The 13,279-nt window shown below is 42.0% G+C and overlaps 1 protein-coding gene across 1 annotated transcript in view; it reads right to left on the bottom strand.

The window, feature by feature from the left end:
- Positions 1-256: 256 nt before the first annotated feature.
- Positions 257-13,279, bottom strand: part of dchs1b (dachsous cadherin-related 1b) — a 92,164-nt gene continuing 79,141 nt past the window's right edge. Inside the window, exons 25-27 of the mRNA XM_052521741.1 lie at positions 12,757-12,928; positions 6,459-6,868; positions 257-6,175 (exon numbers count right to left, since the gene is read on the bottom strand). Of these exons, the coding sequence (XP_052377701.1) occupies positions 4,107-6,175; positions 6,459-6,868; positions 12,757-12,928 (2,651 nt within the window). The 3' untranslated portion in view covers positions 257-4,106. The remainder of the gene's footprint in view (positions 6,176-6,458; positions 6,869-12,756; positions 12,929-13,279) is intronic.

The following is a 13,279-nucleotide window of genomic DNA, read 5'->3' as shown; positions in this document are numbered from 1 at the left end:
AACCAGGTTAGTGAGAGACCAGGTTCATCCCATGTTTAGTGGTCTAACCAGGTTAGTGAGAGACCAGGTTCATCCCATGTTTAGTGGTCTAACCAGGTTAGTGAGAGACCAGGTTCATCCCCATGTCTAGTGGTCTGACCAGGTTAGTGAGAGACCAGGTTCATCCCATGTCTAGTGGTCTGACCAGGTTAGTGAGAGACCAGGTTCATCCCATGTCTAGTGGTCTGACCAGGTTAGTGAGAGGCCAGGCTCATCCCATGTTTTTAAACCTTTATTTTAACAAGGCAAGTCAGTTAAGAACAAATTCTTATTTACAATGACGGCCTACCGGGGAACAGTGAGTTAACTGCCTTGTTCAGGGGCAGAACGACAGATTTTTTACCTTGTCAGCTCGGGGATTTGACCTTTTGGTTACTGGCCCATCGCTCTAACCACTAGGCTACCTGCCGCCCGTTTAGTGGGCTGACAGAGTTAGCGCCAGGTTAGCGAGAGGCAGGCAGACAGTTGTTGGTATGGTAGACTTAAATCACCAGGCATGCAGCACAGCAGAGTTCCACAAACTATCCCTTATGGTGCTTTCAAGACAACTGGCAACTCTGAAAAATACCTATGTCAAATCATGACGTCAGTGATCTTCAGGGTCGGAAAGTCAATGCTCTAGAAAGACTTGGAATTCTACGTTGGACGACCGTTCAAAACCATTTTCCCCCAATCGGAGCTCGCGAAGAGTTCCCAGCCGTTTTGAATGCACTGAATTCAAAAGTCTGAGATTTACGAGGATTGGAGTTCCCAGTTGATTTGAAAGCGGCATGTGAGGAACAGGAGAGCATCACATTGCTGCTGATCACCCCTGACTCAACACACACTGAACTAAACAACAGGAAATGTAATACTGGAGAAGACAGTCTGTGTGTCCCAATTGGCACCATTTTACCTATATAGTGCCCTCTGAACAGAACCCACTGGTCAGAACCCACTGGTCAGAACCCTCTGGTCAGAACTCTCTGAACAGAACCCTCTGGTCAGAACTCTCTGAACAGAACCCTCTGGTCAGAACCCTCTGGTCGGAACTCTCTGAACAGAACCCTCTGGTCAGAACTCTCTGAACAGGACCCTCTGAACAGAACCCTCTGGTCAAAAGTAATGCATTACATAGGGAATGTGGTGCAATTTGGGACACATCTAGTGTTGCGGTAAAGCTGTGTGCCCTCTGGCCTGCTAGGTTAACAGATGTCCAGGACAGAGCCCAAACAATGGGATCGTAGAGAGGACACGGAGAGGACACAGAGGGTGGGGGATGAGAGAAACTCATGGACCCTGGATAACCCCGTCTACCTACCCTACCTCCTGGTAAAAACACATCTAACGACAGAGCTAGAACTGGAGCACTGAAACCATAGAAATAGAATGCATAGATAGAACACACAGTATGTTGATTTTGGAAGCAACCATTTGGGAGCGTGACAGGTCTAAATGAAGTTAAATTCTTGTGCTGCTACTTTTAAAAGTAGTTGTGTAAACCCTTTTAACCATTCTACAATCTATGTTCTATGCATTGTATTTCTATGGTATGAAGTTGAACCACTTCTCAGTTTACAAGTAATCGCACGGAGCGATGACATCACACCATTGACCTTTGTGTTGAGCCGGAAGCACTTCATTACAAAAGACACAAGAGGTGAACAGGAAATGGAATTCTCCATGAATTCCGTGGAGAATGTGTGCTGCTGTGTAAGCCAGTTTACTTCCACTGAGTCGAGTGTATAGGTCACAGGCAGGATCTGAACCCTGGTCTCCAGCATGGAAAACCAACGTCTTAAACATTAAGCCAAGAGGACATTCCCTCTTGGACCGGGGTGACGCAGATTTTCATCACAAGAGCGTGAGTCCGGTTCACCTCCGCTACATATCAGTTATAACAGTTTACTAACAAGGAGGACAGGTCTGGTTTTGGTGACAAGAGTTTGAGGGCAGTGACCAATGATCTCCGATCGTCTTTACATCGCTTTGCCGGGATTTTGAGAAGATCTACATTCTGACAAGAAAATAAAAACAACGTTTTCCAGATACAATTACAGCATGGTGACAAGTGAACGTGGTGTCGACATGGCCAGCAGTTCAGTTCCTTCATATAAATAATTATCAAAACACAAAATGTTCCCCACTCACTCACGTCACAAAAATGTCACGAGTCCACAAAGACATAAGATGATGGCTCTCTAAAATCTATGACAGGAAAAACACATAGATAATGTGGCTGGCGTACATACACACACATACAAATATACATATATCTAAATAGAATGAAACGATAACCTGGCATTTCAAATCAGAAAATCAAAAGGTCAATATAAAAATATATAAAAAATACAAGCAAAAGAAAAGAATGCGTCTTCCGTAGCAACAAAGGAAAACATTAGCCTCAGGTCCTTGTTTCCAATGTACAAAACACTGGCTCGTTTATAATGTATTTTTCAACACACATGTACTTGGTCCATTGGATCCACAGAACGGCAAACGTCAGCCATTTTGAAAGCAGCCATTTTGTTTTGTTATGTAAAGCAGTCCGTTTGTTTGTGAGAACACCGCAACGGAACACTGAAGTCTTTAATGGAGATCTAGAATGTGAAGAGACGGAAGTCTGGAATAGTGGAATCCTTTATCTCTCTGACCAGCCAGCGAGGAGGGACCTGAAAACGACTGAAAATCTACTGTGTCTATGGACTTCATGACAGAGGGCCTTCTGTCTGAAGGGAGGGTCAGTCTGCAGACGGTAGGTCAGTTTATCTCTACTGAGGGCCTTCTGTCTGAAGGGAGGGTCAGTCTGCAGCCGATAGGTCAGTTTATCTCTACTGAGGTCCTTCTGTCTGAAGGGAGGGTCAGTCTGCAGCCGATAGGTCAGTTTATCTCTACTGAGGGCCTTCTGTCTGAAGGGAGGGTCAGTCTGCAGCCGATAGGTCAGTTTATCTCTACTGAGGGCCTTCTGTCTGAAGGGAGGGTCAGTCTGCAGCCGGTAGGTCAGTTTATCTCTACTAAGGGCCTCTGTCTGAAGGGAGGGTCAGTCTGCAGCCGATAGGTCAGTTTATCTCTACTAAGGGCCTTCTGTCTGAAGGGAGGGTCAGTCTGCAGCCGGTAGGTCAGTTTATCTCTATGAAGGGCCTCTGTCTGAAGGGAGGGTCAGTCTGCAGCCGATAGGTCAGTTTATCTCTACTAAGGGCCTTCTGTCTGAAGGGAGGGTCAGTCTGCAGCCGGTAGGTCAGTTTATCTCTACGAAGGGCCTCTGTCTGAAGGGAGGGTCAGTCTGCAGCCGATAGGTCAGTTTATCTCTACTGAGGGCCTCTGTCTGAAGGGAGGGTCAGTCTGCAGCCGATAGGTCAGTTTATCTCTACTGAGGGCCTTCTGTCTGCAGGGAGGGTCAGTCTGCAGCCGATAGGTCAGTTTATGGTTGTTCGAAGCCAAGAGGTTGGGTAATCTTGGGTAATCTCCTAACCCTGTGGCAATTCTCAGAGGCCTGCGTCATGATGTACAAGTAGGGAAGGAGATGGCTGGTCTGTTGTCAATGCTAACCTCCCCAACCCCACAACATGGTCCACCACTGCATAGCGGGATAACTAGGTCTAAGGACTCATAGGGTGAGAAATAACATCCTGTAGAAAATGATAATCCACATGCCCCTTCAGAAAAGAGGGTGAATATGACCTATCTCATCATATTAGTGTTCATCTTATTGAGCCTCAATCTTGGCAATCACTTCACTAATACAAAATGTTCCCACACTATATTCCTCTTCCGTTGTGAAGAAATATGGCCTAAAAATCATCTGAGAAAGTACATCAGAGAAACACGTCTCTAAAGCCGAAAACACTTCCTTCATCTCCTCATCTGTCCTAGGAGCTGAAATAAGGTTCATATCTGAGAACCAATCACATTGTCAGATTATTTTTTAAAACTACATCAGAGAAACATGTCTCTAAAGCCAAAAACACTTCCTTTCTCACGTGTCATAGGAGCTGATATAACATCCCGATCTCAGCACCCTTTACTTTGTCATATGATAAAACATAAATTATAGAAACGTCTCTAAAAAACCTAAAACAACGTCATCCTCAGATCCTCATCTCGTGATCGGGGCTGTGGTCCAGCATGGGATCCCTGGTACTGATCATGGAGGTCGAGGGGCCCTGGGTTACTCCGAAGGGGGAGACGGCGGGGGAGCGGGCGGCGAGGGGGGAGAGAGAGGGGGAGAAGCTGGGGGACATGGCTGCTGAGGAGATGGAGCCCTCGTGGCTGATGGGGGACCGCCGTAGGGTGGCCAGGTGGGGGAAGGTGCGTCCGATGACAGGGACCTTCGGGGGGACGGACTTGGCCCCAGGGTGGGCCACGGCAGTGATGAGGGGCGGTGGGTCGATGCGAGGCTTGGGGTCCGTCTTGGCTTTGGGCTGGAAGGGCTGGCGTGGGTTGGTCTGGTTCTGTGGGGCTGTCTCGTCTTTGAGCCTGGCAATCTCCGTGAAGACGTTGGCTAGTGGTTGGAACTGAGGGCACCAGTTGAGCAGGTAATCCCAGTTATAACTGCCCCTTAGCTCTTCGTCACTGGCCACTATGGCTGTCAGGGACCCGTCTACAGAGGGCTTCCCGTCCTCTGGAAAGGCGTAATCTTTAGGATGGGAGACGTTGAGTCCCCTCCCCACCCCCAGGTACCCTCCTCCCAGCTCGTCTCTGTAGACAGGTAGCTGTCCAGACAGCATGGTCCCGCTGAGACTCCCTCCCAGCTTCTTGCCTTTGAACCAGGTGCTTCCTTCCAGGGCGGCCGGCTCACAGGAGATGTCCGACAGCTGGTCAGCGTCCTGCTGGATGCCAGAGTCCGGCCCGCGGGCTGAGATGTGCTCCTGCATGGACGAGGAGATGGACGCTACGCGGGGGTACTCGTTGATCATCCTGATCTCATCGTCCTCCGCCGCCTCGGCTGAGCCACGCCCGCTGGAGTGGGAGGGGTCAAGGGAACCCCCCCGGGGGTAGGGCCCGGCCCCTGCTCCACCTTGGTCGCCGGCGTACCCTGGTAACGTCTGATGATAGATCCTCTCAGATCCTCCAGATTTGGAATCGTCCAGTTTCTGCAGAGTGGTTCCCGAGGCCACGGCACTGTTGTCCTGTCCTTTGTTCTTCCTGCGTCTCTTTGACTTGAGCAGGAAGATGACCACCGCTATGACCACCAGTAGCACGACGACCCCCAGGGACACGGCGATGATGATAATCAGCAGGACGTTGAGGTCTGCCCCCAGGCCGAAGGACGTGTTGGTCACATCGATGGTCAGCTGGGCCGTGGTGACCCGGGACGTGTCCAGAGGGCTGTGGGCGTGAACGTCCAGTGTCATTGTCCTGGTCTCCCTTTTGGACCGCCCCCCTAACCCGCTGCTGCTGCTGCGACTAGAAGACCCGTCCATCTTGAGGAAAACCACCCCGGTTGTTTTGTTGACGTCAAAGTACAGGGAGGAGCTTGGGAGCGAGAAGAGGACGATACCATCTACACCTCCGTCCTCGTCGTTTGCCTGGACCTGTCCGATGCTCTGGCCCCTCTTCGCCCCCTCTGGAACCTCAAAGGAGAACTCTGGGGAGACGAAGAGTGGGTCGTACTCATCCTCACCAGTCACGTACACCTGGACCGTCACCGTGGCCGAGTGGTTACCGGCGTCCATCGCCAGAGCAACAAAATTAAATGAGTTGACCTTCTCAAAGTCAAAAGTCATCTTAGCCCTGACCTCTCCTGAACTCTGGTCCACGGTGAAGGCCTCTCGCCCTGTAACTCCTGACCCTTGACCTTGCTCCACCATGTAGTATCTCAGCTGGCCGTACATCCCAGTGTCGTGGTCTATGGCGTGGAGTATGGTCACGGCTGAGTTGACCGGCTGGTTCTCTCTGATGCTAGCCGTCAGAGTCTCGATAGGGAAGAACGGTCTGTTATCATTCACATCTTTGACCTCTACGCTGATCGGGGTCAGGGCGACGTGACCGTGGCCATCCGAGGCCTGGACGATGACCACGTGGGAGGACTGGTGCTCGCGGTCGAGCTGTCGCTGTAACCGCAGCGCCCCGGTCCACTGGTCGATGGTGAACAGGTCCATCTCATCGCCTGAGCTGATACTGTACTGGACCTCTGCGTTGGGGGCAGAGTCTGGGTCTGGGGGAAAGGGAGAGATGGAGGGAGAGATGGGTGGGGGGAGAAGGACAGAAAGAAAAGCATTTAACACAGTGTCATAATAAAACAAACAGAAGCTTGAAGCTGCACAACAAGATTGACAAAGATACAGAGACATTTCAGTAAAAAAATTATCACCACCCATCTCCTCCACCGTTTTAATTTCTGTGTGTGTGTGTGTGTGTGTGTGTGTGTGTGTGTGTGTGTGTGTGTGTGTGTGTGTGTGTGTGTGTGTGTGTGTGTGTGTGTATGCCTATTCCCTCACCTGTGGCAGTGAGTCGTATTATCTCTGTCCCGGCGCCAGCTCCTTCACTCAGTGACACAGCGTACTCCGCCCTGCCAAACGCCGGCGGGTTATCGTTTACATCGCCAACGGTTATCACCGCGGCAACGCTAGAACTCCTCTGTGGAACCCCTCTGTCCGACACCACCACCGTCAGGTTATAGAGGGGCACGGCCTCGAAGTCCAGCACTTCGGCCAATAGGAGCGTCCCTACGGTCTGGAAGCCCCGCCCCTCCAGGAAGCGCACGCTGCTCTCGATCTGGAAGACGTTCCCGGTGTTGCCATTGGCAATGGCGAAGTCGAAGCCGCAGTTGTCCCGAGAGAAATCAGCGTCCATGGCCTCCAGGGTCAGGATGGTCGCCCCGGGGATGGAGTCTTCCAACACCGTCGCCCTGGAAACACAATGATCAGAATAAATCATTTGGATTAGAATAATAAATAATTGGTAACGCTTATCATTAGCATATTAAATGTTACATTTACATGTATATTATTTATTTGCTCCATGTATCTATAGGGCCCTAAAGGGTTCCCGAGTGGCGCAGCATTCTAAGGCACTGTATGTCAATGCTAGAGGCACCACTACAGACCTTGGTTCGTTCCCGGGCTATATCACAACTGGCCGTGATCGGGAGTGCCATAGAGCGGTGCACAATTAGCCCAGAGGCGTCCGGGTTAGGGGAGGGTTTGGCTAGGGTAGGCTGGGGGTAGGCCGTCATTGTAAAATAAGAATTTGTTCTTAACTGACCTGCCTGGTTAAATGTATTTTTTAACTAAATCTATACAGTAACTAGCTTCATTTATCTATAGAGTAACTAGCTTCATTTATCTGTAGAGTAACTAGCTTCATTTATCTGTAGAGTAACTAGCTTCATTTATCTGTAGAGTAACTAGCTTCATATATCTATAGAGTAACTAGCTTCATATATCTGTAGAGTAACTAGCTTCATTTATCTATAGAGTAACTAGCTTCATTTATCTATAGAGTAACTAGCTTCATATATCTGTAGAGTAACTAGCTTCATTTATCTATAGAGTAACTAGCTTCATATATCTGTAGAGTAACTAGCTTCATATATCTGTAGAGTAACTAGCTTCATTTATCTATAGAGTAACTAGCTTCATATATCTGTAGAGTAACTAGCTTCATATATCTATAGAGTAACTAGCTTCATTTATCTATAGAGTAACTAGCTTCATTTATCTATAGAGTAACTAGCTTCATATATCTATAGAGTAACTAGCTTCATTTATCTATAGAGTAACTAGCTTCATTTATCTATAGAGTAACTAGCTTAATTTATCTATAGAGTAACTAGCTTCATTTATCTATAGAGTAACTAGCTTCATTTATCTATAGAGTAACTAGCTTCATATATCTGTAGAGTAACTAGCTTCATTTATCTATAGAGTAACTAGCTTCATATATCTGTAGAGTAACTAGCTTCATATATCTGTAGAGTAACTAGCTTCATTTATCTATAGAGTAACTAGCTTCATATATCTGTAGAGTAACTAGCTTCATATATCTATAGAGTAACTAGCTTCATTTATCTATAGAGTAACTAGCTTCATTTATCTATAGAGTAACTAGCTTCATATATCTGTAGAGTAACTAGCTTCATTTATCTATAGAGTAACTAGCTTCATATATCTGTAGAGTAACTAGCTTCATATATCTGTAGAGTAACTAGCTTCATTTATCTATAGAGTAACTAGCTTCATATATCTGTAGAGTAACTAGCTTCATATATCTGTAGAGTAACTAGCTTCATTTATCTATAGAGTAACTAGCTTAATTTATCTATAGAGTAACTAGCTTCATATATCTGTAGAGTAACTAGCTTCATTTATCTGTAGAGTAACTAGCTTCATATATATGTAGAGTAACTAGCTTCATATATCTGTAGAGTAACTAGCTTCATTTATCTATAGAGTAACTAGCTTCATATATCTGTAGAGTAACTAGCTTCATATATCTATAGAGTAACTAGCTTCATTTATCTATAGAGTAACTAGCTTCATTTATCTATAGAGTAACTAGCTTCATATATCTATAGAGTAACTAGCTTCATTTATCTATAGAGTAACTAGCTTCATTTATCTATAGAGTAACTAGCTTCATTTATCTATAGAGTAACTAGCTTCATATATCTGTAGAGTAACTAGCTTCATTTATCTATAGAGTAACTAGCTTCATATATCTGTAGAGTAACTAGCTTCATATATCTGTAGAGTAACTAGCTTCATTTATCTATAGAGTAACTAGCTTCATATATCTGTAGAGTAACTAGCTTCATTTATCTATAGAGTAACTAGCTTCATATATCTGTAGAGTAACTAGCTTCATATATCTATAGAGTAACTAGCTTCATTTATCTATAGAGTAACTAGCTTCATTTATCTATAGAGTAACTAGCTTCATATATCTATAGAGTAACTAGCTTCATTTATCTATAGAGTAACTAGCTTCATTTATCTATAGAGTAACTAGCTTCATTTATCTATAGAGTAACTAGCTTCATTTATCTATAGAGTAACTAGCTTCATATATCTGTAGAGTAACTAGCTTCATTTATCTATAGAGTAACTAGCTTCATATATCTGTAGAGTAACTAGCTTCATATATCTGTAGAGTAACTAGCTTCATTTATCTATAGAGTAACTAGCTTCATATATCTGTAGAGTAACTAGCTTCATATATCTATAGAGTAACTAGCTTCATTTATCTATAGAGTAACTAGCTTCATTTATCTATAAAGTAACTAGCTTCATATATCTATAGAGTAACTAGCTTCATTTATCTATAGAGTAACTAGCTTCATTTATCTATACAGTAACTAGCTTCATTTATCTATACAGTAACTAGCTTCATTTATCTATACAGTAACTAGCTTCATTTATCTATAGAGTAACTAGCTTCATTTATCTATAGAGTAACTAGCTTCATATATCTATAGAGTAACTAGCTTCATATATCTGTAGAGTAACTAGCTTCATTTATCTATAGAGTAACTAGCTTCATATATCTGTAGAGTAACTAGCTTCATATATCTGTAGAGTAACTAGCTTCATATATCTGTAGAGTAACTAGCTTCATTTATCTATACAGTAACTAGCTTCATTTATCTATAGAGTAACTAGCTTCATTTATCTATCGAGTAACTAGCTTCATTTATCTATAGAGTAACTAGCTTCATTTATCTATAGAGTAACTAGCTTCATTTATCTATAGAGTAACTAGCTTCATATATCTATAGAGTAACTAGCTTCATATATCTGTAGAGTAACTAGCTTCATATATCTGTAGAGTAACTAGCTTCATTTATCTATAGAGTAACTAGCTTCATATATCTGTAGAGTAACTAGCTTCATATATCTATAGAGTAACTAGCTTCATTTATCTATAGAGTAACTAGCTTCATTTATCTATAAAGTAACTAGCTTCATATATCTATAGAGTAACTAGCTTCATTTATCTATAGAGTAACTAGCTTCATTTATCTATAGAGTAACTAGCTTCATTTATCTATACAGTAACTAGCTTCATTTATCTATACAGTAACTAGCTTCATTTATCTATAGAGTAACTAGCTTCATTTATCTATAGAGTAACTAGCTTCATATATCTATAGAGTAACTAGCTTCATATATCTGTAGAGTAACTAGCTTCATTTATCTATAGAGTAACTAGCTTCATATATCTGTAGAGTAACTAGCTTCATATATCTGTAGAGTAACTAGCTTCATATATCTGTAGAGTAACTAGCTTCATTTATCTATACACTAACTAGCTTCATTTATCTATAGAGTAACTAGCTTCATTTATCTATCGAGTAACTAGCTTCATTTATCTATAGAGTAACTAGCTTCATTTATCTATAGAGTAACTAGCTTCATATATCTATCGAGTAACTAGCTTCATATATCTGTAGAGTAACTAGCTTCATATATCTGTAGAGTAACTAGCTTCATTTATCTATAGAGTAACTAGCTTCATTTATCTATAGAGTAACTAGCTTCATATATCTGTAGAGTAACTAGCTTCATATATCTATAGAGTAACTAGCTTCATTTATCTATAGAGTAACTAGCTTCATTTATCTATAGAGTAACTAGCTTCATATATCTGTAGAGTAACTAGCTTCATTTATCTATAGAGTAACTAGCTTCATTTATCTATAGAGTAACTAGCTTCATTTATCTATAGAGTAACTAGCTTCATATATCTGTAGAGTAACTAGCTTCATTTATCTATAGAGTAACTAGCTTCATATATCTGTAGAGTAACTAGCTTCATATATCTGTAGAGTAACTAGCTTCATTTATCTATAGAGTAACTAGCTTCATATATCTGTAGAGTAACTAGCTTCATATATCTATAGAGTAACTAGCTTCATTTATCTATAGAGTAACTAGCTTCATTTATCTATAAAGTAACTAGCTTCATATATCTATAGAGTAACTAGCTTCATTTATCTATAGAGTAACTAGCTTCATTTATCTATACAGTAACTAGCTTCATTTATCTATACAGTAACTAGCTTCATTTATCTATACAGTAACTAGCTTCATTTATCTATAGAGTAACTAGCTTCATTTATCTATAGAGTAACTAGCTTCATATATCTATAGAGTAACTAGCTTCATATATCTGTAGAGTAACTAGCTTCATTTATCTATAGAGTAACTAGCTTCATATATCTGTAGAGTAACTAGCTTCATATATCTGTAGAGTAACTAGCTTCATATATCTGTAGAGTAACTAGCTTCATTTATCTATACAGTAACTAGCTTCATTTATCTATAGAGTAACTAGCTTCATTTATCTATCTAAAGTAACTAGCTTCATTTATCTATAGAGTAACTAGCTTCATTTATCTATAGAGTAACTAGCTTCATTTATCTATAGAGTAACTAGCTTCATATATCTATAGAGTAACTAGCTTCATATATCTGTAGAGTAACTAGCTTCATATATCTGTAGAGTAACTAGCTTCATTTATCTATAGAGTAACTAGCTTCATATATCTGTAGAGTAACTAGCTTCATATATCTATAGAGTAACTAGCTTCATTTATCTATAGAGTAACTAGCTTCATTTATCTATAAAGTAACTAGCTTCATATATCTATAGAGTAACTAGCTTCATTTATCTATAGAGTAACTAGCTTCATTTATCTATAGAGTAACTAGCTTCATTTATCTATACAGTAACTAGCTTCATTTATCTATACAGTAACTAGCTTCATTTATCTATAGAGTAACTAGCTTCATTTATCTATAGAGTAACTAGCTTCATATATCTATAGAGTAACTAGCTTCATATATCTGTAGAGTAACTAGCTTCATTTATCTATAGAGTAACTAGCTTCATATATCTGTAGAGTAACTAGCTTCATATATCTGTAGAGTAACTAGCTTCATATATCTGTAGAGTAACTAGCTTCATTTATCTATACACTAACTAGCTTCATTTATCTATAGAGTAACTAGCTTCATTTATCTATCGAGTAACTAGCTTCATTTATCTATAGAGTAACTAGCTTCATTTATCTATAGAGTAACTAGCTTCATATATCTATCGAGTAACTAGCTTCATATATCTGTAGAGTAACTAGCTTCATATATCTGTAGAGTAACTAGCTTCATTTATCTATAGAGTAACTAGCTTCATTTATCTATAGAGTAACTAGCTTCATATATCTGTAGAGTAACTAGCTTCATATATCTATAGAGTAACTAGCTTCATATATCTATAGAGTAACTAGCTTCATTTATCTATAGAGTAACTAGCTTCATATATCTGTAGAGTAACTAGCTTCATATATCTATAGAGTAACTAGCTTCATATATCTGTAGAGTAACTAGCTTCATATATCTATAGAGTAACTAGCTTCATATATCTATAGAGTAACTAGCTTCATATATCTATCGAGTAACTAGCTTCATATATCTGTAGAGTAACTAGCTTGATATATCTGTAGAGTAACTAGCTTCATATATCTATAGAGTAACTAGCTTCATATATCTATCGAGTAACTAGCTTCATATATCTATCGAGACGGGACCTACCTGTACTCTGATTGGTGGAAGACAGGAACGCTGTGACCTACCTGTACTCTGATTGGTGGAAGACGAGAGCGCTGTGACCTACCAGTACTCTGATTGGTGGAAGACGGGAGTGCTGTGACCTACCTGTACTCTGATTGGTGGAAGACGGGAGCGTTGTGACCTACCTGTACTCTGATTGGTGGAAGACAGGAGCGCTGTGACCTACCTGTACTCTGATTGGTGGAAGACGGGAGCGTTGTCGTTGACGTCTGATAGCTGGACCTGTACTGTGGTGAACGACGAGAGGGGCGGGGATCCCTCGTCACAGGCTTCGATGACCACACTGACGGACGGGTTCTCTGGATCAAACTCTGACCTCTCCCTGATGAACAGGGTACCTGTAGGGAGACGACAAATCATTTGAAAAGTTTTGAATAAAACACAGGTTTGAAACCCATTCACTTGGTCTTCATCTATACGCCAGTCCTATTCAGTCCTTTTAAAATTTGAATTTTAGTCATTTATCAGACACTCTTATCCGGAGCGACTTACAGGAGGAGCAAGCTCATTTTTGTGCCGGGTCGGCTCGGGGATTCAAACCAGCAAACTTTCAGTTACTGGCGCAACGCTCTTAACTGCTAAGCTACCTGCCGTCAGAGTACAATAACAGCCTACAGTACAGAATATAGTTTCTCCATGGTAACAACAGTAACGTGTGTGTGTGTGTGTGCGTGCGTGCGTGCGTGCGT

This window comes from Oncorhynchus keta, chromosome 6, assembly GCF_023373465.1.
Source record: "Oncorhynchus keta strain PuntledgeMale-10-30-2019 chromosome 6, Oket_V2, whole genome shotgun sequence".
NCBI lineage: Eukaryota > Metazoa > Chordata > Actinopteri > Salmoniformes > Salmonidae > Oncorhynchus > Oncorhynchus keta.
This window is presented reverse-complemented; position numbering and strand designations above follow the sequence as displayed.